The sequence below is a fragment of the Equus przewalskii genome, chromosome 5 (assembly GCF_037783145.1).
Source record: "Equus przewalskii isolate Varuska chromosome 5, EquPr2, whole genome shotgun sequence".
Classification (NCBI taxonomy): domain Eukaryota; kingdom Metazoa; phylum Chordata; class Mammalia; order Perissodactyla; family Equidae; genus Equus; species Equus przewalskii.
The window spans coordinates 85,810,789-85,835,433 of NC_091835.1; the positions used below are offsets into that span (position 1 = coordinate 85,810,789).

General features: G+C 45.5%; 2 protein-coding genes and 1 long non-coding RNA gene across 35 annotated transcripts in view; 1 reads left to right on the top strand and 2 right to left on the bottom strand.

The window, feature by feature from the left end:
- Positions 1 to 5,986: 5,986 nt before the first annotated feature.
- Positions 5,987 to 24,417, bottom strand: LOC103557403 (uncharacterized). The gene is made up of 6 exons (XM_070619719.1): positions 24,382 to 24,417; positions 23,763 to 24,299; positions 15,312 to 15,444; positions 14,088 to 14,206; positions 6,908 to 7,035; positions 5,987 to 6,167 (listed from the first exon to the last, which is right to left on the bottom strand). The coding sequence occupies exons 1-3, from the start codon at positions 24,415 to 24,417 to the stop codon at positions 15,385 to 15,387; spliced, it is 633 nt and encodes a 210-aa protein (XP_070475820.1). The 3' UTR covers positions 5,987 to 6,167; positions 6,908 to 7,035; positions 14,088 to 14,206; positions 15,312 to 15,384.
- LOC139083662 (uncharacterized) lies at positions 18,699 to 21,775 on the bottom strand. The gene is made up of 2 exons (XR_011540568.1): positions 19,983 to 21,775; positions 18,699 to 19,697 (listed from the first exon to the last, which is right to left on the bottom strand). It is a non-coding gene; the product is annotated as an uncharacterized lncRNA (long non-coding RNA).
- CNOT2 (CCR4-NOT transcription complex subunit 2) overlaps positions 24,170 to 24,645 on the top strand; it is a 110,889-nt gene continuing 110,413 nt past the window's right edge. For 15 of the 33 annotated variants that reach the window (XM_070622075.1, XM_070622086.1, XM_070622095.1 and 12 more), the window contains exon 1: positions 24,373 to 24,420. Coding sequence is in view for 2 of the 33 variants with exons in the window: in XM_070622098.1 (XP_070478199.1) it covers positions 24,416 to 24,420 (5 nt within the window). In the remaining 31 variants the exon portion in view is untranslated. Of the gene's footprint in view, positions 24,421 to 24,645 lie in introns of all 33 variants that reach the window. The other 18 variants (XM_070622069.1, XM_070622078.1, XM_070622079.1 and 15 more) reach the window with 14 other exon arrangements.

Genomic DNA, 24,645 nt, shown 5'->3' on the forward strand with positions numbered 1-24,645 from the left:
AAATAAGGAAGAAAAAAATTTTAAAAACCCAATGAGATAAATAGAAAATGACAAAATGGCAGACAAAATACAGCCAGATGAAGAATCCTGTTACAGCAAACTCCCTGAACGCTCCAGTCAGAAGGCAGAGATTGTACAAACAGCAAGAAAGCAAATGCCAACCACATACGTCTACGTGAGACGCACTTTAAACACAAACAGACTTAAAGCGAGAAAGGTGGAAGATACCCCATGCAAACAGCAAGTGCCAGAAAGCAGGAGTTGTTCTATGAGCAGCAGACAGAACGGACTCACGAAGAGGAGAATCACCAGGGACAAAGAGGATCCACCTGTTAGGAAGACATGACAAGTACGAGACTTCACGCAGTCTGCGACAGACGGACAATTCTCAATGGAAACTCCATTCTGGGGAAGGAGGAGTGTGCATTTGGGGTCGACAGCTAGTCTTTCCAGGCACAGGTAGATTACCTCCCCTCTCTGTAAAGCAGGCTGCTTCTTTATCAGGTTGCTGGGAGAATTAAATGGCTGCCCACAGGAAACACCATCACGTGGTTGTTGTTGATGATCTGGTTAGGTCATCTTGGGGCAGACTGCACAGTGTTCAGAAGCTTCACCGAGCACAAGCTCGGGTAAAATAGCTGTCCCTCTTTCCAGGGAAAAGAATCCCTGAAGGAGGGCCGAAGCAAGTAGAGAGCCCCCACAAGTGTCATTATAGGATCAGGGGAGGAAAAGAATGTTGCGGACGGTTGGGGTGGGGGAGGGTCCAAAGAGAACTTGGATCTGGGAAGAGACTAGAGAGAGGACACGCATAACGAAAAGATTAAGTTTGCTGTGTGGTGTGAAATGTTGCCTTCTCCTCCACCTGTCCTGAAAACGTCAGCAAGATCTACGCTGCTCACCAAAGTAGTTAGGATAAAGTTCAGCAGCGGGTAACAGAAATGCCGAAGAGCGAGGTCATGAACAAGGTGGACGCTTCTTTCTCTGCTGTGTCAGAGTCAGAGGTGGTCAACCCAGGGCTGGCGTGGGGCTCCACACTGCACCGAGATCCTTCCGGTGTCCTCTTCTGTTTCGCCTCAGGCACAGCTCTTGCCCTCCGGGTCCAACCTGAATTTGGAGCGGCCGTCACCACAACTATATTCCAAGCAGCAAGATGAAAGAGGGGAAAGAACAGGGACGCACTTCTTTTCTTTCAAGATTTTCCAGAAATTCCTCGCAATCTTTCCTCTGAAATCTCATTGGCAGGAACTCATCACACGGCCACTCCAGGCAGAGCTGTAGGCTAGAAAATGCCGTCTGGACAGCAACATATCCAAATGAAATCCAGGGGTCTCTTACTGCAGAAGGTGACTTATCAACGCTTATAGATGTATCTGCAGGTGTGTTACTGGTGCAGGTTTACGTGTGGAAAAAAGATGTGTGTGACAGGCGGGTCTACTGAACGCAGATTGAAAGGCTGTCAGTGGGAGCCCGTTTCTCAGAGTCAGGCCAGTCATAGAAACGATGTTTCCTTTTTTCTCGTTAAATTCTTATCACAGTTACGAACTAGTCCTTGATTGTTCCAGGTGAGTTTGCGTCTTACTCTCAGCTCTCCAGTGAGATTTGGCTTCACTGGAGGTTTGGTCGGCCTACAGGTCAAGTGCGGGGCAGACGATGGCGCGAGACCCAAACTGCACACAGTCATGACTGTACGCAACAGTGAATCTTTTACAGGGTGTGGGACACATCCGTAAGTGTGACCCCTCACCTGCCTAATGTCATGAATTCTGTGGTTCTGGAACTTCTTGGTCCGATTCCTCGTGGGCTGCCTCAGTTACTGAACTGGGACATTTTCTTCCTTTCTTTTCTTTTTTTCTTTTCTTTTTTTTTGCTGAGGAAGATTAGCCCTGAGCTAACATCTGTGCCGATCTTCCTCTATTTTGTATGTGGGCATATTTTGTATGCCACAGCATGGCTGACGAGTGGTGTAGGTCTGCGGCTGGGAACTCAACCAGTGAACCTGGGCTGTAAAAGCACAGTGGGCCAAACTTAACTGCTAGGCCATTGGGCAGCCCCTGAACTTGGGCATTTGTGAAGTAGGAGGAAGGCATCAGGGAACCTGTCCACTCCCTCGCATCCTCATCTGGTGTGCAGATCCCAACACTGCTTGTCTGGTTGTTCAGTGGTAAACCAAAGAGAAAGTGGCCTTGAACTGTCAGCATTCTCATCCATCTTTGAACCTGGATTGGACCTTATAAGCTGATCCAGCTCAAAGGGAAAAAGATTCCGCTGTCTATACTTCCAGCAGTTTCCCTGTACTTCCTCTCCACTCCATTTTTTTATCCTTAGGCCAAGCTGACCCGTGTACACAGGACCAGGTGAAAACCGAAAGCTGACAATGTTCAGCCCTGCTCAAGGCTGTTCGTGGCGTCACCCCAGGTCATCCCCCCGTTTACTCAGCAACACTCACGGGTGCTTGCTATGTTCCAGGCACTTGCTCTGTGCTGGGAGCACAGCCAAGAACAAGAGCTTCAAGGTCTCCTCAGAGAGCCCTTCCCGAGTGTCCGTCCACAGTGTCTCCCTCGGCCAGCCGGCATCCGCACTCTCCACCTTGTGTCTGTTTCATCCACGTCCCCTTTGAGCAATCTGTCTGTCACTGGGTTGCACTCTAGTCTTAACTCTAAGTTCCATGCGGGCGGGCAGAGTCCACCTGCCCCGTTCACCATCGCGCCCCGTGGCCAGTGCAAGGGGATGCACGTCAATCAGACGTTGGACTAATATAACGGACCCTCAATACATAGCTGTGGTTTTTCTGATTAGAGTTCAGAATTTAGAATAAACAAGTCCCCCCCCAAAAAGCTTTGAGAAAAATCTCTTTAATAATTGACTCATTTGTTAATAAGTCAAATCTGCATGTTCCACAATGGTTCTGATAACTAGCATGATGTTTTATGTGAAACAAGTTGACTGTTCTCATCGCCAACATAGTTGTTTGCCGAATGCTATTGGACCTAATTTATCAGCAGGTGGCGCTCCAGAGTGGAGCCGAACAGACTTCCCACCCACCCTCTCCCACCCAACTCCCCAAACTTTTTTCATGTGTGATACATTAATTAGTAAGCGGTTACCAGTGAGAAAAGTCTTTCGCATTTTTCTAATAAATTCTTCACACTCTTAGGCGGCATTTAGATAATTCCTGTTACAGGAGCATCCCCAGACAAACTTGTATGTGACATGCAAGAAATTCTCAGGAAAGAGCCAAAACTAAAAAATTATGTGTTGCATTCCAACAACATTGAGGACTGAGGAGAGGTGAGCTGTGAATCAAGGTCATAGGAAATGGGAAAGCCAACTGCTGTCACGTCTCCCCAGATCAGCTCACTCAGGGGTCTGACAGAGTTGAGGGGAGCCCTGGGCCGCACAGGTGATGAATTAGAAGTTCTTCACTGAGACCTCCTGTCACATCCCACGGCCAGTCTTCCATTTCATGCACATCTGTTATTAGAGTGGCTGTCATGGAAGTGTGGCTGTGAACCTTGTGCACACGCGGCAAGTGTAAACGAGACTTCATGGAGCACCTCAATACACGTAATCTTACTTCCCATTTGATCTTCACACCCGTCCTGTCGGGCGCAGGTGTTCTTAGGCTCATTCCGAAGCTGACTCGGAAAGACGGGGTGATTTCAGCGAGGTAATTAGCTAGTAAGCCACAGAGCAGGGAATAGAACCCAAAACTTCTGACGGCTTCAATGGTCATTTTTCTACATCATATTAAACTTTCTTTTTATGCATCTAAGATTTCTTCCGTAGTATTTCAATTACATTCACAGATACAGCGTTTGCATTTTAGAAAGAAATTTGACAGGTACACAATTATGTACTAGTTAAAAAATTGTATGTTCAGATTTAAGGGAAAACAAAATCCTTTATTTCCTCCCAAAAAAGTCTCTCAGGCTCTGCTTAGAATTCCCATAATTGTCTTCTTCTAGGCTTAAAGTCAGTTACAATAAGTTACTTGGAAAAAAGTAACTTAAACCACTGTCACCCACTGACATTTTAGTAAAAACTGTTTATTATGTCGTTAACATTAATTACTCAGCAAAAGCCTAGGGGAAAAGGCAAGGACCTGGCAGTTTGGTTGGCGGAGGTATAACATGGTCATTAAAAGTGAGGACTCTGGAAACAAACAGACACCAAAGGGTATAACCCACTTTTCAGAGGTTCAAGAACAGGCAAAGCTAGTCCGTGCGAGAGGTCAGAGGCCTCCCGCCGGAGAAGCGCAGCAGCCTTCCCCACTGGGGGTGCTGGTGGTTAGACGGGTGCAGCACCGGAGCTCACACAAGGAGGGACCGCAGCATCGCACACTGACTAGGCGTGCGTTACGCTTTGGTTTCAACAAGTGAACTTTTGAAAGAGCGAGAGCTCTGAAGCCAGAGGCCTGACCGCCTGAGGCCCGCCGTTTACTAGAGCTAAGATCCTGCACTCCTCTAAGCCACAGGACCCTCATCTGGAAAACTGGGCTAATGCCACTACCATCTACCTCACGGGGTGCTGCTTGGCTTTGGAGAGCTGGCACGCTTCACGCTCAATATTGAGCAACCGTGATTATCATCATTACTGTCACTGTCGTCATAAAGGGCAGGGCGAGGAGCAGGAGACAAAAGGGAGAAGCTACATCCACACATAGGACTCGACTGAGCGGAACAGCATGGAAGGGCAACCGCGGACGCCCATGCACAGAATGAACTGGAGAAGCAGTGCTAGGATGATCTGGTAAATCCAGGCTCTCGGAGTCCGGTCACCTGAGGTTGCATCCAGACTCTGCCACTTACCAGACGGGCTACCCTGTCCAAGGTCCTCGCCTCCACAGAAAAGTAGAGACATCATGTCTGCCTCATACAGTTTTTGCAAGGAAAGGCGTTTGGAGCAAGGGGTAAAGACCTTGTTTTAGAAACATGTAAATACCTGTGGAATATTTACCACGGAGATGAAATAACACCAATGAGTTTTTCATCTTGGCTGGATCATCCCATCATTGCCGTCTCTGTTTAAAAGTCATACAGCGGCTTGTCTGGTGGCATAGTCGTTAAGTTCCTGTGCTCTGCTTCAGCGGCCTGGGGTTCACAAGTTCAGATCCCGGGCACAGACCTACACACTGCTCATCAAGCCATGCTGTGGCAGTGTCCCATACACAAAATGGAGAAAGATCAGCACAGATGTTAGCTCAGGACCAATCTTCCTCACCAAAAAAAAAAAAAAAAAAAAGAAAAAAAGTCATACATAAGAGAAGCCTTCCTAACTATTCTATCTGAAGTAGTGTATTAGTTTCCCAGGGCGCCATAACTAGTTAACACAAACTGGGTTCATTAACACAATAGAAATCTACTCTTTCACAGTTCTGGAGTCTAGAAATCCAAATTCGAGGCATCAGCAGGGCTGTGCTCCCTCCCAAGGCTGGAGGGGAGAATCTTCCTGCCTCTTCTAGTTTCCAGCAGTTGCTAGCAGTCCAGGTGTTCCTGGCTTGTAGATCCCACCCCAGGCTCTGCCTCCTCCATGCGCATTCTCCGCTGGGGGTCTGGTCTCTGTTTTCTCATTTCATAAAGATATTAGTCATTGGATTAGGACCCACCCTAATCCAGTATGATTTCATCTTTTTTTCCCTTCTTCTTCTTCTCCCCAAATCCCCCCAGTACATAGTTGTATATGTTAGTTGTGGGTCCTTCTAGTTGTGCTATGTGGGATGCTGCCTCAGCGTGGCCTGACGAGCGGTGCCATGTCTGCACCCAGGATCTGAACCAGTGAAACCCTGGGCCACCAAAGCAGAGTGCATGAACTTAACCACTCAGCCACGGGGCCGGCCCTTGATTTCATCTTAACTACTTACATCTGCAAAGAGCCTGTTTCCAATAAAGTCACATTTTGAGGTTCTGAGTAGACATGAACTTTTAGGGGACACATTCAAGCCAGTACAGGTAACTTTTACCAATAAGACAATAATAAAATAATCCAATACGTCATAACCATTCTTTATTAAAAAACGCATATTTACTTTATAGCACATATTGACTTTGTTCACTTCTTTGCTCTGTCCCTCCGACTGGAATCTAAGCTCCTGACGGTAAGAACCAGCACAGTGCCAGCATTCAGTCGAGGTTCAAAAAACATTTGAAAGGTGAATTAGTTGATTGTGACTGGGAGAAACAAAGAAAGATAATTCAGTATAAAATAAAAAGTTCTTAGCCATTGCCCTGGGAACTTTCCCACCACTTTCAAGTCACGTTTTTTATTGTGATCAGTAGATAACTGAAATAAATTAGTTGAATACTGAAAAAGTATTGACCAAGTGTTCCAGCCACGACACGGGCTTTATCTGAGTGCGGGGTTTGTAAGAATTCCTTCAGAGGCTACGAGGGGAACTGGCGGGGGGTGCAGTGGGCAGGGAGCAGATGGCTTCCCCTCCCGCCTGCATGCTTGCTTCAACTGTTCTCATTTGTTTTATGCAGCTTTTTTTGGGGAAAGAAATAGCTTCTTTTTTTTTCAAGTTTGAGAATCACTGATCTACAGATAAGCAAACAGCTCATCAGATTTTTTTTCTTAAATATTTGTCTAAGCGGCTATTCTCTTACAGTAAAAATAATTAATTGCTCTTTGGCATTGCCCTCCTGATAATGAGAGCTAATTTGCATCCTCGCTCTTACCTTGAAAAGTTCAGTTGAGTTTTAAGAGTAAAGCACTCATTTGGTTGGTTGTTTTTTTTTAATTTTGTTTTTGAGGTGACACTGGTTTCTAACATTATATAAATTTCAGGCATACATCACACTTTGATTTCTGTGAAGACTATGTTGTGTTCACCACCCAAATTCTAATTGCCATCTGATAAATCCTAACTTAAAAACCACTTTCAATCAACATTATGGATTTGTAAATTCACCCTCATGTCTGGATCCCAACCACTTCAAAGGGTGTCACACAGAACTGGAGTCACACGGAATCGGGCGTGAAATGACCCTGGTGATTTCTCAGGTGTGATCCCGGGTAAGTCATTTCTTTGTTTCTTACCTGCAAAAAAGGGACAATGACACCTATTTCACAGGGTTGTTGGGAGCATTATGCAAAAGCACCTTGCACACAGCAGGTGCCAAATAAATGGTGGTTTCTTTCCGTCAAATAGTATATTCAAACTTTTTTCAAGGATTTGTTGTACCACTTTCTCTAATTTCAACTTTCTTATGCTGAAGAAGGCTGGTATTCTATTTATTACTCAGTAAAATTAAAATTTTGCTTATATTTTGCTTTCTGTATATGCCTCAAATTATCTCAAGTTATTTCAAATCAGTAAGAGGCTAAAGGTCTTTCTAAAAACATAACTAAAAGAGGCTAAATAATAAATGACATATCTCAAAGAATATATATTTCCTATCTTGATTTACACATGACCTTTTGAAACTGGCATACACGTCATCAGCGGGCGTAATGCCCTATCAACAGATGGATGTGATCGCTCAGGTGCCAGAAATCCGGGCTGGCCACAGCTCACGTAGTGTTAAAATGGTGACAGTTCTTGTAATTGGTCATCTGTTCCCAGTAATAAGTCTACTAGAAATAGAAAACAAATTCTGAAGTACATGAATGTTTATTCAATCTTGAGCAGGAATTTATAAATATTTCATATTTCATTTGTGGTACCCTTTAAACTCTATCAATGTGCATCTGAGGTAGATAATCTTCTTTCTATGCTTATAGCTGAAAAAATACCAGAGTTGTTGGTTTATAGCAATAGTTCTGTTTTTCTAGTTTTTGCCTTTCTGGTTTCTCCTTTCTAGTTCAAATTCAGCAGAGTTATTCCTAAAATCAACAAGCAGAGATTCCTAAACTATGTAGTAATTATATTTGCAAAGCTGCAACAATGAGGATGTTCAGTTGAATGGTATTTATAATAGAGAAAACCTGGAAAATGCTTAGACAGTCAACAACGGGATTGGTTTAATAAATTGTCCTATCCACACAATGGCTAAATTATGCCATATCCAAACCACACTATGCAGCCACTAACATTACGTGGTAGGAGAATATTTAAAGAAATGGGAAATGATCATAATATTTTACCATGAAAATGTGTAACATAAATGATTATAAAAATATTTCAATCAAGGATAAACTGAATAGATTTGGGAGTTCTTTATCCTGTGTTCAGAATCTACCGTTTCTTGTCCCCTCCTCTGCCACTGCCCTGGTCCATGTTACCATCCGCTGTCATCCGGACCATACAGCATCCTAACTGGCCTTCCTGCTTCTGCTCTTGCCCACTTCAGTCAGACCTGGTTAACAAAACAGACCTGTCACTTCCCTGCTTCGAATCCTCTCATGTCTTGCCACCTCACTTGGAGTCAAAGTCATCACCATGGCTCACAGGGACCCATGTGACTGAAACTCTGTCCCTTCTCCCCAGGGCCTCCACTCTCATGATGGCCCTTCCTACCGCGTCTCCCATTGCACTCCCACCCGCTCACTCCTTTCCAGTCCTACGGGTCTCCTGGTGGGACCTGGAAACGACCAGGACTCTGCATTTGTAGTTCCCTCTTGCCTAGAATGCTCTTTCCCGAGATGGTCAATGGCTTATCCTCTTCCTTCCTCCAGGTTCCCATTGAGTCAGCTGTTCAGAGAGGACTTCCTTTCATCCCATTTAGCCTTGCAGCCCTCCCCACCCCCCCCTGGACTCCCTATATTCCTCTTTCTCCCTAGTACCTACCCACAGCCAACACACCAAAATTTTGCTTATGTACTTTTGTCTATCACCTGCCTTGCTCTCCCCACGAGGCAGGGGTTGGGGTCGGCTTTGCTAACTGAATTATCTCCATCTGGCACACAGGAGATGCTAGAAAGAGGGAACTGTGAATAGAGACTTCATTCAGTGATCCAGTTTCTCAAGGTCAAGAGTAGGTTGTAGAATTCAAGAGAGCAGTTTAGGAGGGTTGAAACTTAAGCTCTGTATTTATATAGCCATGAATTTGTTTTACAAAGAACTGTCCCAGTGAGAATGATCGTGCCTGTTTATCAATATCCTCCACTAATCAGGCAGCCAATCTAAAAATCCAAGCCAGAAGTTAAGAAAGAGATCAAGTTAGCTGGGCTTTCTTAACTGCTGTCAAGTGCTTAAGGAGAGAAGGGCTATGAACTCTGTTGTAATGGATTAGGTGAAAGGTTCTTGGTCAAACTCCACTTTCCACATTATAAGAATATGTAAACTAAACAGGCTTGATTGAGCACACCGCAATTTAACTGCTGTACTTTTTAGGTTTTAAAGCCATGAGCTTGTCTGACAAACGCGAAATGTGTTTTCCCCCTGGTTATTTGTCTAGCAATTATTAACGATCAGGCCAATGAAGCAGCTATCCGGCATAATGCTAGGCTTCCTTCACTAACACATAATTTATTATTAATGAGGCCAAAAGAATGTTCTACTGAAAGAATGATAGTTCAAGCTGATGCCATTAACATAGGAGATGAGACCTAAAATTTATTAAGATTTCATACTTTTGTCAGAACTAAGAAATAACTTTTTTTCTCCTTAGAAAGTCTGAATTTATGTATATCTGTCTTTTAAAAAAATAACAAAAATTATGGTTTAACTAATAAGGATCTCTGGATTTTTAACAGAGTTATACATATTAATTTAGACTATTAGAAAATATGCTAAAGATAACCGCAATTATAATATCGAGTGATTTTCCAAATAAAACCTTAAAAAGCATAGGTGCTCTTAGGAGCTCCTGCGGGGACAAGACTAGAAGCCGTGCGGGCTGCAGTCTCCCTACACGTCTGGCACAGAGGCCGGGGTCACAGGCAAGCGACTGTGCAGGAGCAGGGGCTCTGCGTTTGGTGGCATTGTCAGATTAACCAGCTCCTCGATATCTTTTTAAAGTGGGGTCGCTAGACTTCGAGAACAACGTATAGAGAACGGATAAATTCCCACGGAGAACGTGCACAGGTAGAGGGAAGGCAGGGTGAGGGGAAACAGGGCAGCAAAAAGTCCTGGGAAACTGGGTCAGCATGGACTGCTCCTTCTCTCCACTCCCTACGCTTGTGCACTCGGAAGCTTGCACAAGCTGCAGCCCAGCCCAGAGCTGACGGGTCAGTGTTGCCCTTTGTGGGGAAAACTTGAGGAGCACAACATCCACAGCCCACATCACTGCGTCAGGTTAACGGGCTAATCCTTCTCCACCTTTCCACAATATCTCTCGTCAACGCAGCTGGGTCCCCAGGCCTTGATGAGCCCTGCTTCCGGCCCTGTTTCTAGGAGACTGGAGTCTGTCTGCCCCAGCTCTGGCTGGAGTGCTTCTGCAGGAAGGAAAGTCCTCATCAGGGAGGAGGACTGAAAGCGAGGCGCCGGTGTCAAAGGCTAACTTGCCTTCCGAAGGTCATCTAGGCGCAGCTCACCTGACATGGGGTCTAGTTTAGCACCAGTGCTGAGGACGTGTGCAATGGGCAGAGCCAGGGAGCATGCCACCTTAGCAACCCGAAGATTAAGTCTGTCAGACAGCAGGGTTCTCACAGCTCATATCTAATGATTTAATATTTTAATGAATTTAATCTCAACACTCATATTTTAATGGCTCCACTGCGACATTTAACATTTGTACACATTAGAGGGGAAAAAATAGAATGATGCCCTTTCATTTCCTTACTTTTTGAATCCTCAGACTGTGTTGATTTAAAAGCAAGAACATTCTGGTGTCAATATAAGACAAAAACACTGAGGGGCTACACTTTATTGCTACCTAATTCTCCTCATGACCACTTTTTTTTTTTTTTTTTTTGCTGAGGAAGATTTGCCCTGAGGTAACATTTGTGCTCCTCTATTTTGTATGTGGGACACTGCCTCAGCATGGTCGCTGATGATTGGTGTAGGTCCACGCCCGGGAACTGAACCCAGGCAGCCACAATGGAGCACACCGAACTTAACCATTAGGGCCTGGGGCTGGCCCCTCACGACCACTTTTTATATGTAAAGCTTGGTGATTGCCAGTGTGAATGCACAATTTTTCAGGTTAACAGAATCCCAACAGCCACAGAAAAGAAGAAACAGTGGAGTCTGCTTCTTCCCATACGGGAGGCACACCACGCAGACGTTTTCAAACTTGAGAAGACCCCAGCATGAGTAGAGTGAAAGTTTGTACAATAGAGTAGGATATACACAGACACACAGTTGTAAAGGAAAAACTCTTTCCTTTTCCTTCTCTATACACGACACTCACACTTCACTTCTGACACTTCTAGTCACCAAACGTGTGGGTTTTTCCCCACACCAAACAATTCGATTCTCTGCAGACACCAGCTGGGTGGCCTACAATTTAATCCTGACACTGTCTACCTGGAGATGGCATCAGACCCTCCAGGTGAGGGGCTCAGCCCCACAAGACCGCCCCCTGTTCAGATGCTGGTCACAAGTCCGGGTTGTTGCCTGCGCTTCTGACCTGCTGGCTATAAAGCGGAGGTTCCCACAACCACTTCGGGTTTGATTACTTTGCCAGAACGGCTCATAGAACTCAGAAAAACAGTTTACTTAATAGATTACCAGTTTATTATAAAGGACATACAACTCAGAAACAGCCAGATGGAAGAGATGCACAGGGCACAGTGTAGGGGAAGGGCATGAAGCCTCTGTGCCCCGTCCAGGTGGGCCCCTGTCCCTGCACCTGTTCACCAGCCCAACAGTTCTCCAATCTCGGCCTTTTGAGTTTTTATGGAGGCTTCATTACAGTAGGCAGGATTGATTAAATCATTGGTCATTGGCAATTGATTCGACCTCCAGATGAGTCCTCTCCCTGGAGGTAGAGTGGCGGGGCTGACAGTTCCAACCCTATAATCAGGTGGTCGGTTCCCCTGGCAACCAGGCCCCACCTTTAGGGGGTTTTCCAAAATTCACCACATTAACATAAACTCAAGTGTGTTGGGAGCGGCTTGTTATGAACAAGACAACTTTACCTCTTTTTTTTTTTTTTGAGGAAGATTAGCCCTGAGCTAACTACTGCCAGTCCTCCTCTTTTTGCTGAGGAAGACTGGCCCTGAGCTAACATCCATGCCCATCTTCCTCTACTTTATATGTGGGATGCCTGCCACAGCACAGCTTGCCAAGCGGTCCCATGTCTGCACCCAGGATCTGAACTGGCGAACCATGGGCCACCGAAGTGGAATGTGTGCATTTCACCACTGCACCACCGGGCCAGCCCCATACCTCTCTTATCAATTAGGAAATTCTAAGGGTTTTAGGAGCTCTGTGCCAGGAATGGGGATGAAACCCAAATATATATTTCTTATTAAAAATCACAATATTGGACCAGACCCTGTGGCCTAGTGGTTAAGTTCAGTGTGCCTGGCTTTGGCGGCCCAGGTTCAGTTCCCAGGCATGGACCTACACCACTCGTCTGTCAGTGGCCAAGTTTGGGGGGCGGCTCACATACCAAAAGAAGAAGATTGGCACAAATGTTAGCTCAGGGTGAATCTTCCTCAGCAAAACAAGGAAGACTGGCACAGATGTTAGGTCAGGGTGAATCTTCCTCAGGAAAAAAAGAAAAAAAATCACGCTATCACAACAGTACAGTACAACTTTGAGTTATACAAATTATACTTGCATCAATCAAGGAAAAAGTGCTAGTGAAACACTTACTTTGTGAAAGATTTTTACACTAACTGATACGGACTGGATCTTTGTCCTTGGAAAATGTATGGTCTATTTTTGGAAGCTAAAACAGACACAGGATAGCAGACACTAAGGGTTAAATAAGTGGTATAGAAAATAAGTTCAGAAGAAGGAGGAGGATATTGCAGACTGGGCTGGAAATGAAGAGTTTTATGGAAAAAAAAACAGGTAAAAATTTTTTTTAGCAGATCAAACATATTACTTCATGTTAGTAAAGGAAGTACACAAAATGTTTAAGTTTGTGAAACATCTGTGACCTTTTCAGTAAAAGATACTGTACCTAAAATTACAAAAAGTTGCCTGTTATTCAACATTGATTCAAAGTACAAACCAAAGAGGTGAAATGTAATTTTGTCCTTAAAAAATTAACACAGAAAGCAATTTGAAAATGAAAAAGAAATATAGTTACTTTATCTCTATGGCTAGTTGTAATTGTCTAGTTACTTTTTAAAAAAGGCATGTCTTAGAAATACAAAGATTAGAAGATTTCACTTAACTCTGCAGAATGTATACATACAATATCCGTTTGTATGTATCAATTTACCAAAATTAATTTACAAATTGATAAGGGTTGACTTTAAACAAATTTATAATAAATTTACCGATATCTGGAAAACAGATGGAAGTAAGCAAAAATAAGAAGAATCTACATTATTCTGATTTTATTGAATGAACTCATAAAAGTCCATCTTTCTAACTACTCATACCAACAAATCATTATGATTCTTAGTCCTGCACTCAATTTTTATAGCATGAAGTAAGTAATCTACCATGTCTTCCAATTTGTCTTAAATTATCTTGGATTTCTAACATTGAGAACACCATTACCCTTGAACAAGAAAAGATATAGTATATTTGCTATATGATCTACTCATGCCAGTATACAAAAATATATACATTTCTAATCAGGCTGTTTTTCAATGCCTTTTAAAATATAGTGCTTCATAATCTCAGATGATAAAAAATTTATCTGTCTATAGTAGTGGCTACCTTTCAAGTAAATAGAAGATAGATTCACACCTTTAAGTATTTATACATAGTGATGGTATATCATATCCACTCTATTTCTAATCAGCTAAAAACATGAGTCTTGAAAAAAAGATAGTAACTTCTCTGGAGGCAAAAGCATGTGTGTGTGTATAGAAGCACGTGTACGGATATGTAGGTGTGTGTGTGCATGTGTGTACAGGTGTCAATGAGAGCTGCTCCCTCAGATGGGCACTAGGCTAACGCCGTCACCTCTTCAGGCGTCTGCTCTGGTCTACCCTCATTGAGACCCGCCCCGACTAGCCCATTTACTAATGAAAGCTATCCTCTTCCTAGTAATCTCCCTCTCTCTGCTCTACTTTTTCTCCTATAGCACAAATCACCTTCTAAAACAGTATATAATTTATTTATCTTTCTTACTTACTGCTTGTCTTTTCCTGCTAGAATGTAGGGATCTTTATCTGTTCCATGCACTGATGTATGGCAACAGCCTAGACTAAAGCCTGGAACACAGCAATCACTACTCAATCAGGATCTGTAGAACTAAAGTGAAATGAAACGAATGAGACCAGACACACACAGTCACACACATACAACAAAAAATCGAACAGTTTCTCTGTGGACATAACTGCACATAGAAATATGCTACTTTTTGTAAAGCGGAGTTAACTATGTCTCTTGGATGGGGTTGGGGATAATAAAAAATTCCGCCTTTAAGGGATATTAAATTCATAGCCTGACACCTAAATTACATGTTTATCAGATGAACTTGAAGCCACCTCTACTGCTGCAGCTCCCGGCTCAGCTGTCACGTCCTGAGGGTCACCTTCACTGGCCACCTCACCTAAGAGCCCCCGTCACTCTCTAGCCCTTATCTTCCTTAATTTCCTTCATAATTAGGATCCCTGCATAATATTATGTTGAAAATTTGTTTGTTTATTGTCTATCTCCTCCAGGAAAACAGGGACCTCGTCTGCCTTCCTTACTGCTCTATCCCATGTGTTTGGGCCAGTGCCTGACACATTTGTCGGCGTGAATGCACTGGGAATTCGCACGCACTTGTGTTGTTCTTCACATGAGAATGACACAATTGTTGTCTCCAGATCTGAAGTTGCTAAGCAAGCATTTGTATTATTCCTTCACTAGTAAACAAACAAACAAAAAATAGTTCTTCATGCTTCATACCATATCGAGTGAGATGGTTAAAAGGTTTGGATAGAAACATGCTAGATATTATTCCACCAAATGTCAATGAAATTCAGTATTGACCTGGAAGATAAAATCTTAAATATTATTATTCAAAAGTTTTAGATTTGCTCTTTGTTTTTTCTGAGTAAAACCATATTCATTAGGTTGAATTATAAGTAAAGACGGTGATTTAAAATTCTGTGACATTCCACATGACTTAAAGATGTAAGCAAGGCAAATGTAAGAGTAAAGAGCAGTTTAGACCCCTTTGCTCTTTAGTCTTACTTCTCTGTTTCCCTTCTGGACTGGGTGACAACAGCAGGATTGAATGACATTGCTGCTTGTGAGTGACACTATCAGGATTGATAATGGGTGGCAAATGCAAAAAGAAGCAAGACTCTAAAAAATACCATTCTGGGCCAGCCCTGATGGCCTAGCAGTTAAAGTTTGGTGCTCTTACCACTTCAGCGGCCTGGGTTCGCTTCCTGGTCTTGGAACCACACCACCTGTCTGTCAGTAGCCATGCTGTGGCATCATCCCACATAGAAGAACTGGAAGGACTTCCATCTAGGATATACAACTATGCACCGGGGCTTTGGAGAGGAAAAAAAAAAGAGGCAGACTGACAACAGATGTTAGCTCAGGGCGAATCTTTCCCTGAAAAAAACCCTATTCTGTAAAGGGCGTTGTTTACTCTGTCCGTTCTGTCTGGGCCCACAATCTTCACCAAAACTATCAGTTGTGAATACATCTTTAAAATACTTAAAAGGATGTTTTAGATTTCAGAACTTGATAAAGTTCACAAAAGAAACTGATGAAGAATTATAGAAACCACACTTTGAGATTAACTATATAACTGAAGCACAAATGTGTTAGGTATTTGTCTTTACTAAAATGTTTCAAACTGTTGAGAGTATAAACAAGAAACGTCCTTCTTTTTTCCAATGCCTCCCCAACAATACCAAAGGGCTTCCGTTTTTTCAGAGAGTGGCTCCTATGGTACCTTACACATATTCTCTGCTTTTCAGGCACCTTATTGGAACAGTCACAATCTAAGATCAGAGAATCAATCCTGTCAACTTGAAACCATCAGCCTCCAGCTCTTCTTCCCTCCTCCCGCTCGCCAATCCCCAGTGCAAGAGAGCTCGAGATGGAGGCAGTGGGGGCAACCCAGCTCTCGGGCACCTGCTTCTCCTGCCTCTTCTAGGCTTGGTGCCCTTGGCTTGTGGCAGAGGGAAGGGAGAGGGTAAGGGCAAGTGCTTCCCTGCTTGACCGGGCGAGGACGCAGTCTTCGTTGACTGGATGTTGATAACTTCTACCTGGCAATGTCCAAAGCTGGATGTCTTTGGCTGCAAGCCAAAGTGAGGCTTCTCTGAGGGAGCCTGCGGGGCCCCCACTCCCTGGCTTCCTGAGGGTGGACATCTGGCTCCAGCTCCCTGGCCCCCTTCATTCCTCATGCTATAGCTCTTCCGTCTTGCTGCTCAGCCCACTCACCTCCCCTGGTATTCACACCACCGGTGGGAAACCTCACTATCCTCGCCACACCAGGGGATGGGCATGGGGCTACTGTCCATTGTCCTGGCCTCTCAGTCCATCAGGTGCAATTTCTGCTTCCCTACTCAGCTCCAGGAGACCAGCAAATCCATGGCCAAGCAAACGTCCAACAGAGAAGAGAGACGTGTCCCCCCCCCCTTTCATAAACTCAATCTTCAGAAGTGATTCGCCTTGAGCACACTCCACTCCAACTACTTTTGGGAACAGCTTGTCCACAGACGTTGCTTTCTCCACAATAGGCGTCCTTTCCCTCTCTTGTTTCTTTGACTAACAGTAGATAGGAGTGCTGGTGGTGGTGACAGGGCTGGTTGTGACACTGCTCAGTTGATACTGTGCGGTTATTAAAAGTTATTTTAAGTTACGATGTGGAGCATTTGATGCATTTTATTTTCAGTGTTGGGGCATAATCACAGTTACAGGGCAATGGAAAACCTGTTTTCAATGTTATAGATGTGTTTTTGAGAATTAACTATTCATGTTTAACCAGATAATCAACAGAGGTTTTCTTTTTGAAAGAAAATGCTTTTCAATTATTAATCAAGTTACTTCTGCTTTCAAAAGCTGCTGTTTCTGATGTACACTGAACACACGTGTGGAATCTTTTGTGCCAGACTTCTGTTTTCAAGCACTCTAATGTGAGAAGGGTGGTTAGAAACAACAATCCATTAAGGTTTCTACTTAACCTTTTCAGGACTGAACTGTCTCTCGTTAAAATTTTTTCCCTGCATTATGATGATGTTTGCCATTTACATGCTTATGTTTAGCCTATTTCTCGTACCGGGCAGCAGGCTCTACACATTCAGTCCTTTAGGGGTTTACTTTACAACTGTGTGCTATAAGGTTTATCAGCAACCAAACAGAAAACTGAGTAGGTTTATACCACAATTTTGTAGAAGAAAAATCTGCTCAGCTCTATATTTCATCCATGAACAATTTACAATGTGGGCAGTTTCAAGGAACAAGGAAAAATAAAATGTAAAACCAAAAAAGCAATGTAAAAATTTTAAGTTAAACATACAAACAGTTCCTGAGAGCAAGAATTCTTGAATAGGATGGAATCATTTTGCAGTAGGGTTTTTAGATTGTTTCTTCCAGGCCCATGGTTTCCTTGGGATCTGTAACTTTATAATCTTCGCTTTCTTCTATTTTCACTTTAAGTTGTTTAGTTAAAAAACAGGCTAACATTCAGCATTTGAATGGCCATCACTAACACCATTACTACTTAAGAAGCACACATTCTTCTTTCATCGACCTATTGTGTATATAAATTATTTTCATTCCTGTTATTGATTCACTATTTAATCCAGGTTTCCCTTCAAAACAGATTTCTGTTAATTTTTCATTGCCAGCGACAATGTATTGGCTGATTATATGTGAGTTTTAAACTGATTTACTATTATCTGTTGACTGAATCTGGTAACTTTGGGGGGAGTAATTTTACTTTTTAAAGTGGAAGATACCTTATAATTCATACACAGGATAGAATAATTAGTGTTTTTATTAAGAAAACAGCTTAACCATGTATCTAAACATTCAACAGAGTTGATGTAGTTGAGAAAGCAGATTTTTTGTTGATTCTTTTGCAGGACGTGGGGAAAAAAACACTTTTTTTTATCGTATGAAATTGATTTGAATGCGTGAAAACTTACATCACATTAATTTTGAGATGATTCAGATAACTTAATCATTTTGGCAAGCTGAGTGGCGATGGTAGGTGACAAAAGTGGGTATGACAGCACACGCACTGTCTCTCTGACTAAGCCACTAAACCTTGGGAGTGGGCTGACTAGCAGTGACTTATCGAAAGCCATTCATACCAACTCTTCTGCCTGGCACGGAAAGCACTCCGAAGTGTTGCCACCTGATTCTACATGAATCCCACCAGCCCCCGCTGTTTCTCTTTGACTGGTTGCAGTCACTGACCCACGCTCAATTCTGCTTCTGAGGTGGCCTCAGTGTGCCTCCCCAGATTTATGAGGTACTCACCCCCAGTACCTCAGAATGTGACTCTATTTGCAGACAGTACCTTTGAAAAGGTAATTAAGGCTAAACGAGGTCACATGAGTATGCCCTAGTCCAATACGACTGGTGTTCCTGTAAGACGGGGACTTTGGAGACAGACCTGCATACAGGGGGAACACCGGGTGAACATGAGACAGCTGTCCACAAGCTGGGACAGAGGCCTTTGGAAGAAAGGACCCTGTCTTGGACTTCTAGACTCCAGAACTGGGAGGAAGTAAATCCGCTGTGTGGGCCACCCAGGATGCGTACCTTGTTGTGGCAGCATGAGCAAAAGAACAGTCTGCCTTTGCCCCTCACTGAAAATGTCCCTCCCTGTCACCACATCTATCCAAACTGTCACTCGGCATGCAGCTTAAACAGCACTTGGTGAAGTTACTGTGACACACAGTCCTCTCACTTCCGTTTCTGATCAGGCAGAGAATTAGAGTCTGTGCCATGGGTCTCAGCGACTCCTGGCACACACAGCAGAGGACTGGCGCATTAATAAGGGCATGCAGTGAGCTTGGGGCTTGCAGGTGTTGCTGCTGTTACTGTTGCCAGTTATACTCTTCTCTAATCAAATCATGTTATTACTTGTAGTACAACGCTGGGCATATAAGTGCTAGGAACGCTCGCTGCTGTACCAAACACTTAGGTCCAACCTTACTCATTGCACAGATCTCTTTGGAACAGCTGCTTATTGGCTCTCCTATTCTGTCTATAGGATAAGATGATGAATAAAAATACGTGGTCTCTACCTTCAGTTTGCTTACAATTGATCAAAAAATTTTCACTTCCTTCTGGAAAAATATCTTTGAGGACTTATCATCTGTCAGTACTGTGCTAGAAATTGGGGGAAAAAAGACAAAGAAGACATGATTCTGGCCCTTAAGAAGCCCATTGTCTAGTATGGCAAAACCCAATTCTATAGGACGGTTAAGGGAAGAACAAGCAGGTTCAGAAAAGTTTCACAGATGATGAGTCCCCAAGGAAGAGGTGTTATCTACTGCTGTGTAACAAGTTAATCCAAGCCTTATCAGCTTAAAACAAATACTTATTTCTCAGACTTGGCAGAGGCTGAAGGCATCTCAGGCTCCTGTGCGTGGTGCTGCAGGTTTCGGGCCCCCGCTGGCTGTCGGACTCCCTTTCTGGGCATACAGGCTGCCTGTGCATGCTAGGACACGGCAGCTGGCTTCCCTCAGAGCGATTCAAGACAGCACGCATGAGGAAGAAGTCCCGGAGCCTTCTACGACCTAGTCTCAGACTCACGGTCACGTCCATCTTATTCTGTCTATTGGAAGAAAGTCACAAAGTCCAACTCACACTCAGAGGGAGGTGAATCAAGTCCCACCTCTTGAAGAATGGAATATCAAATAATTTGCGACATATTTTTAAAACCAGCATAGAACACTACACAAATTTGTTAGGACATTTTGGGGGAGGGATAGGTGACTCAAGGCAGAAGGAAGAAACCTGAAGGGCGTGAGGAGGAGGCAGCACGGAGCGCTGGGAGGCGACCACAAGGAGTACGCGAGGCTGCGGATGTGGGAGCTGTATGTCGGGAAAGGCTCCCTACCCCGGGCAGGAGTCTGCACTTCCGTCCTGCAGGTGGCGAGGCGTCAGCACAGATCTTCCGCAGGGCGTGCCCAAGAGGTGCTGCAGGGTCTGGTTGGAAGGCTGGACAGAGGTAAGACTCAGCGAAGACAAGCTAAAATGGTTACCGGAGGTTATGAGGGAATGAGGAAGGGAATGACCGAAGGAATGGAGAGGTAAGGGTGGATCCCAGACATGCTTAGAAGGTAAAACATCTAAGAATTGGTAAGCAGTTGTGGGGCACAAGGAAGAAGAAAGGATAAAAGATATCAGGCTTGGCAACTGAGTATGTGGTACTATTTCCCCAAATTATCCATTTGTTTCTTTAAAGATAAAGGCAGCCTTTTAATTAGTATTATAAAAAATGTTTAATTCTACAAAAATTAAAGAACTATGAAATAGAGATGATTAAATAAAAATAACCGTAATAGTTACTTCTGCAAGGTTGAACTAACACCATGTGTATATCCTGTCAGACTTTTGTGAGACACAGAAATTTTTACAAAATTGGAATTATACTTTAAAACTTTCTCTTTGCACTTAACATGTCATGTCGATAAAATTTCCTTCAAATCATTTTTAATGGCTAAATACTGTTCTGTCAAGTGGATGAGGCTTAATTTAACTAATATCCTAATAAACAATGCAGACATGAACACTCTTGGAGTCCAACTGTTACACATATGCTTATCCCTTATGATACATTTCTGGAAGAGGAATTGCTCAAGGCTTTCGATACATATTGCCAACCGCGCTCCAGAAACGCGCCAGTGTACGCTCTTGGCAGTGGAGGCAGCTCTGTCTCCCTGAACCCTTGCCAGTATCACCAAGACATAACCACTTGTTAAAATAACACCTGAAGACCAAATCATGTCTAACACAGGCTACGCCACTCACAAGTTGGTCTTACTATTAAACTTTTGTAGTATTCCCACTCAAAGCTTAAGATTCTGATGTATATTTTAGGGGAACAAGGTGAGGCCCAGTACGTTACACACATCAGACCGACATTCGGGGGAGTTCCTGCCCTAGACAGTACACTGCAGCTCCTTATGATCTGACAGTCTGCCTCACCAAGTAAGCTTTCTTTCCCCCTGTAATAAGCTTATAAGTTTCCCAGAAAAAGGGATACATCTTCATTATCAAGGGCTGGAAGCTAGGCATATTCCGTCAGTTTAGCACTATTTTTCCTGGCTGCTTCCTGGCTTGGATTTTACACATTATGTGTTGAAGAAAACCTTTCAAGACATTTATTTACAAAAAAAAAAGTCTACCTAATCTTGGCTAAGGATCTACTTCATTCACTGAATGGCTGAGTTCTTCACTGTCTCATTCATTCCATGGTCCTCATCTAACGTCTACCAGGTGTAGGGGAGAGGGCAGTGCTCAACGTTCTCAGGGAACTCACGTTTTAGTAGGGTGAAGGGAACAACAGGAAAGAAGACAACCATCAGTTATAAATGCTAAGAAGTAAATGGAGGACATGAGAGAGAATAAACGGGAAAAGGAGCTACTGTAGATACAGTGGCCAGGGAAGGCCTGTCAGGGACGACAGCTGAGTTAAGACCTGAAGGATGAGAACGAGTCAATCTAAACAGACACAAAGAACACACAGCCCACACAGAGAAAAATAGCAAGTGCGAAGGTCTTGAGATGAAGTATCAGTTAAGATTAAGTTCAGTTGACAAGAGACCCTTAATCGTGGCTTTAATAAGACAGTTTACTTTATCGTCACATCAAGACCTGCAGGTAAGGCGTGCCAGGCTGGTACAGGACTACACAAAGGTCTCAAGGACCCAGGTTTCTAAAATCTTAAACTTCTGCCATCCCTAGGATGGGGGGGAACTTGCATACGGCCCATGTAGAGTTCCAGGCCATCACACCTGTATCCCAGGGTGCAGGATGCGAGGAAAAGAAACAGAGGACTGAAGGTGAGCACCAGCTGTCTTTTAAGGATGGTTCTGGAAGGGTATCACACGACAGGTCGGCTCATATCCCATTGGCCAGAACTACCATATGGCCACAGGGAGGCTGGAAAATATAACCTTTATTCTTGACAGCCATGTGTCCATGTGAATTACTACAGAAGAAATGGAGAAATTTTAGGGGACAACTAACAGGTTCTGCTACAGACCAGCGAGAGCTTGGTGCGCGACAGAAGCAGAAGGGAGCCAACGGGCAGGGGGAGGACAGACCAGGCGGGAGGGGCAGGCAGGGCCAGATGAGGCAGTTTTAAAGGCCATGGCAAGGAAAGCGGATTTCACTCTATTCCCAGGGAAGCTACTGGAGAGTTTTAAACAAAGGAGTGACATAACCCTATGAAGTTTTAAAAATGATCACACTGGCCAGTATGTAGAGAATGGTTTCAAGGAATGTAGGGAAAAGTGGAAGCAGCTAGTGTGGATGTTGCTGTGCGAGAAATGATGGTGGCCTGGACGGCGAGGGAGCACTGGAGGGGATGCAAAGTGGCTGGATTCAGAATGTACATAAGGAGGACCTGATGGTGCTGGCTGCTGAGTGGGACCCAGACGGTGAGGGATGACGGAAGATTCCTAGTGTGACGCCGACGCAAGTGAGTGAACTGTGGTGGCACCGTGCATGGAAATCAAGAAGACGACGGGAGGTTCTGTGTCAGCACGTTAAACTGGAGACGCCTGTCATTGTATCTCTTGTCGTGGTGCAGCCTTGCTTTCCTACAGCTGGTCACCAGTTAACAAACTCACTCTTCCTATGAGGTACACAAGGAATGCACTTTACACACGCAACACATATTTAGTATGGACTGTTTTTCAAGTAAAAGTAAGAACATCTGTCAAAGTGAATAGTCAAAAAAACCCCAAAGGCCACAAACTCTCTACCAACCGGGCAAATTTGATCAACATTAGCAATAAAGATGAACTTTTTGATGCAATACGACAATTTAAAAAAATACACCATTTAGAGTGCTTACTAGAAAGCCTTAAATGTAAGCCCTTAACAAATGTTAGCTCATTTAACACCTAGAACCAACTTCTACAGTAGGTATCAAACAAATTTCACAAACTTATAATAGATGAGCACCAGTAATAATACGATTTAAAACCTGTTTTTTAACAAGGCTTGAAGTAAAATTACCCTCAACAGTGTCCTCAAGAAAGCAGTAGGATCAGTGTATTTTTTCCCTATCACTCCTACCCTACACATTTACCGTGAAAACGTTTGTTGTTCCATCTCTTCCAGTAAAAAAACATCACGGTAACAAAACCTTCCAATTAGACCTGTCCCCATTTGGAAGCGATAGCTCCAATTTCACCGACGTTCACGCTATTTCAAACTTTTACTTTTTTGCGTACATACAGTGATGGCAGGAATAAGGTCTGAGATTTGGCCTCAACGAAGTGCCATCCCGAAGTCACACTACAGACTGGAACGGTGAGGAGCCCCCGACGCTGCTGCACGTGAGCGCACACCCTGTTTCATCACCGAGCCCTGCGGTCCCAACGCTGCCGGCCACGCTTCTAATGCACCAACAGCTCAGGGGCGCGGCCACCCCGCCCGCACCGCGCACCTGCACCTGCGCCCGCGGCCTCCACGCCCGGACCGGACACCTGCACCTGCGGCCTCCACGCCCGGACCGGACACCTGCACTTGCACCTGAGGCCTCCGCGGCCGCACCGCGCACCTGCACCTGCGCCCGCCGCGTCCACACCGCACACCTGCACCTGCGGCCTCTGCGCCCAGACCTCACACCTGCACCCGCGCCCGCCGCGTCCACACCGCGCACCTGCACCCGCGGCCTCCGCGCTCGGACCGCGCACCTGCACCCGCGGCCTCCGCGCCCGGACCGCGCACCTGTACCCGTGGTCTCCGCGGGCCAGGGCCGGGTGTCGGGGGCTCCTGCGGGCACGGGGGCAGCGGCCTCCTCGGGGCTCCGCGGGGACACAGTGGGGCACGCCGTCTGCGGAGACGAGCGGGCGGACGGGAAGCGCCCCCGCCCCCGGCCCGCCGGCCCCCGCGCTCGCGCCCCGCCCCCGCCCCGCCGCGGGCCTCCGGGAGCTCGGCGGGCCCTATGAGGGGCGCACGGGCGGGCGCGGCCCCTCTCGCGGAACAGGGCTGCTTCACGGGCCGCTCGGCGGCGCGCGGCTCCCCGCCCGGACGGACGCCCGACCCCGCCGGCGGCTCCCGCGGCGTGCGCGCGCCCCGTGCCGCTCGCCGGGACGGCCGCGGAGCCGGAGCCGGAGCCGGAACCGGAGCCGCCGGGGACACGCGCGAGGGAGGCGCCCGGCCCGCCGCGACCGCCGCTCCCACCTTCCGCCGCCGCCTAGAACGAAGCCGGACGGCGGGGGTCACGGCGGGGGTCAGAGGGTAAAGGTCCTGCTCCCAGCAGCCTCCGCGGTGGATACGTCGCCATCTTGGATCCGCGGGACAAGAAAATTCATGCGGTGAGTTTTTGGCAAATTTTCGGAAGTCTGGCAGCGGGGCGCGCGGCGGGGGCGGCGGATTCAGGGCCCCCGCAAGGCGGGGGAGCGCCCCGGGGCCGGGGCGGCCGCGCCCGGCGCCGGCGGACAGCGTCCCGGGCCGCCGCTTCCCGTTGCTTTTGTCTGGCTCCCATCGAGAGGGCGAGCGGCGGGGAGGGGGTGGCGGCGGCGGGCGCGGGCGGCGGGCGG

Excerpts from the sequence above, each read along its gene's own strand:
- LOC103557403 (XM_070619719.1), bottom strand. The coding sequence starts at position 24,417 with ATGAATTTTCTTGTCCCGCGGATCCAAGATGGCGAC. Across the intron at positions 24,300-24,381 it reads CGCGGATCCAAGATGGCGAC|GCGGCGGCGGAAGGTGGGAG; the intron begins GTATCCACCGCG and ends GCTTCGTTCTAG. Across the intron at positions 15,445-23,762 it reads CGCGGAGGCCGCGGGTGCAG|CCCCGGTGCATAGTTGTATA; the intron begins GTGCGCGGTGTG and ends TCCTCTCCAAAG.